The sequence below is a fragment of the Benincasa hispida genome, chromosome 11, assembly GCF_009727055.1.
Source record: "Benincasa hispida cultivar B227 chromosome 11, ASM972705v1, whole genome shotgun sequence".
Taxonomy (NCBI): Eukaryota; Viridiplantae; Streptophyta; class Magnoliopsida; order Cucurbitales; family Cucurbitaceae; genus Benincasa; species Benincasa hispida.
The window spans coordinates 54,939,916-54,943,156 of NC_052359.1; the positions used below are offsets into that span (position 1 = coordinate 54,939,916).

General features: G+C 39.0%; 1 protein-coding gene across 1 annotated transcript; it reads right to left on the reverse strand.

Annotated features, from left to right (window-relative positions):
• Positions 1–483: 483 nt before the first annotated feature.
• On the reverse strand, positions 484–2,946 carry LOC120091711 (putative receptor protein kinase ZmPK1). Its single transcript, XM_039049823.1, has one exon. It carries the CDS (start codon positions 2,930–2,932, stop codon positions 518–520), a length of 2,415 nt encoding a protein of 804 aa, XP_038905751.1. The 5' UTR covers positions 2,933–2,946; the 3' UTR covers positions 484–517.
• Between the last annotated feature and the right edge of the window lie 295 nt (positions 2,947–3,241).

A 3,241-nucleotide genomic window follows, 5' to 3' on the forward strand; every position in this document is an offset into this window, starting at 1 on the left:
CAAGAACATGTCGGATGAGATTTGCGAATTGGCACTTGGATTTCTTTAGAACGAGGAGAAGATGAGTGATTGGACGAGGATGAAGAGCGTTTTCTTTTCAAACGAGCTTGAGAATCTTGAGATGGTGTTTGGTTATAGATAAAGAAGTGAAGGAAGAAGAGCAAGAGAAAAAGAAGACAAACGGGGGAAGGAGGAAGAAAATTGAAAGAAACGAGGGAGAAACCAAATGGAATAATTAAAATGAAGAAGAAGGGAGGACACTTCTCAAGACCCGCCTATCCCTTTTTCCTATCTCCTGCCTCTGTTTTTTTTTTTTTTTTTTTTTTCTCTTTCTATTCTATAGCTTAAAATGAAAAACCCTCCTTTTCTTGTAGTGAATTAAATTTAAATGTTAACAACATAACTATCAATTTAAATATATATTTTTTAATTTACAACAATATTCATGGATATTCATATTTTTAATATATCCATAAACTTGGGATGCCAATATTATTGTGCGTAAGGATAACATTTTTCAATTACAAACAACATCTCGTTCGTAGCAAGTAAGAAGCTCTACAATTTGACTCATTGCAGGTCTCGAATTTCGATCTTCTCCTACACATTCAACGGCCACTTTCAACAATATTTCCATCTTTTTCTTTTGCTCTCCATCTTCCACATTCAATCTCTGATCCACCACTTTCTTAACCTCACCTTTTTCAATCCTCTTCATTATCCACTTCACTAAATCCGTACATTCCCCTTCTTCTTCATTGCCCGACCATTGAAAATTAGATGCATTTTTCCCACTAATCAGCTCCAATACAACAATCCCATAACTATAAACATCTGCCTTTGCATCAATCTTAAGATTCATCATCCATTCCGGAGCTAAATACCCTCTTGTCCCACGCACCTTTGAAAACCCACTTTCATTAATTTCTCCAAAAAGCTTCGACATTCCAAAATCCGCAACTTTCGCTTCCAAACCCTCATCAAGAAGTATGTTTTGAGGCTTGATATCGCAATGAAGAACCCATTCAAGACATTCTTCATGCAAATACGACAAACCCTTTGCTGTTCCAACTGCAATTTCGTATCTTTGTTCCAACCCCAACGTTACTTCTTCAATTGAATCATCCGAGAACAAATGTTTGTCCAATGATCCATTTTCTACATACTCATATACCAACATTTTATGGTGTTTCTCAGCGCAAAAACCCCATAATTTCACTAAGTTTTTGTGGTTTATCTTTCCAATTATACTAACCTCTGCCCAAAACTCTGCATCACCTTGTAAAACGCCTTCTAATCTCTTCACAGCCACAACTCTTCCATCTTCCAATTCTCCTTTGTAAACAGTACCAAATCCTCCTTTTCCAATCTCTTGCTTGAAATTTTTTGTGGCTCTTTTCATTTCCTCATACGAGAATCTTTTGAACCCCATGGCTAATACAATGTAACCCATATTAACCAATTCTTCATTCACCCGCTTTCGAAAAATAAACCACCATCCAAAACCAATGAAAATAAGCTCACTCGCTCCAACAGTCACTACCAATCCTATTAACAAACCCATATATCGGAACTTATCGCCCTTTTCCCCATACATATGAGTGTTCAGAACAAGCTCTGAATTCGAACAATTCAATTCACTTGAAGAATTTTGCTCCAACCAGCTTCTTCCTAAACCCTTTGGAACCTTCATAAACATTTGCACCGCCGTGTCGGGCTTTCGATACCCATTACGGAGAGCGGTTTTGGGATAACATTGTGCTGATCCATCCATTGCATATCCAAAACCAGAGCACTCGCAATTACTAAGGCAAATGTTCTTGCATATTTCAATGGACACGCCTGAGGCATAACCCCAATCATAGCCGAAGTAATCCGTATTAGGAAGAGGAATGAAATCCACTCCCTTGGAAGAATTAGAATTGGAATCACAGGTGAAATTAAAAGGGGATTTACACCCTTTTGTCCAATCTGAAGGATCGTTTCTTGAAAAACCAGGTGGACAAGTACAAGTTGGAATTGGATTATATTCACAAATTCCATAATCTCCACATAACCCATGAACCATACACGCATCGATTCTCCCACCCGGAAGCCACGTGATCTTCCAGTTTCCGGTCGATTCATCAAGGCTGTATAATCTCAAAATCCCATCATAATCCATTGTTAATCTCCTCTTTGGACCAACCCCATAATCTGTAGCATTGAATTCGAATTTGTCACTCGATCTAAAGCTTCCCGTCTCGTCTAGAATTGCAATTCTGGAGCTATTGTAAGGAGTTCGGCCGTTCACGAATACGAGTACCAAAGTATAAGGCCAATAGATACTAGAGAGTGAAGGGCCGTTGAAAATGAGATTCAGAACGTTGTCATCGTTGAATTTGAAGTAATAAAAGCCTGATAAATATGTGGCTGGACTTCTCATTGAGATCAAAGTTGATGTTTTGAGAAAACGTTGAGTTGGAAGAAGAGTATCGGTGGGGAAGTCGAAGCTCTGCCAAATGAAATGTTGGGATTGATTCATCACCACGAGATTTCCAGTTTCGAGAAGTCGAAGCTCAATTTCGCCGTCGGAAGTTGTGTCGGTTGACCAAACGACGGTGTCGTCGGCATCGGTCAAAACCAAATTGGAATCGAAATTGAGGGTCAATCGAGACTGTCGTCCATTAACGGGTTTGTCTCTGTTAGCCATCCATACGACAGTTTTATCGAAGCTATTTGTGAACCATATTGAGAAACAATAGGAATTGTTCCCTACACGATAAAACCCAGATGAAAAGGTTCCATTTGGAGAAATGAGGAACTGGTTTGCGTCGTCCACGGATATGGAGTTTCCTGAAGCCAGCCTCCGCAGTCCCGTTAATGATGGAGCTGCATAAACAGAGGAGAATGCAGCAATTAGTAGACAAAGCAACAAATGAGAAGCCAACATTCTGAGAATTGTGAAGTTTGATTGTTCTGTTGTGAACAAAGATTTAGCATTATTATACAAGTATTTATGAGTGCCAGACTCTGGAGTTTGATTTTTCTGGTCAATGACCGGAAGGAAACGCCAAAAGTTAGGACAAAAATCATGTCAAACATGAGCCAGGCTACTGCCACTAATGGCTGACTTTCCAGAAATTTTCGTATTTGGAAAGATTTCTATTGAGAGCGATCGGTGGAGAGATTGATAGTTTTAAGTACATAAACTTTGGTTTCCAAGTTAGTAATTAGTGCATTTAGACATTCAACTTAGTAT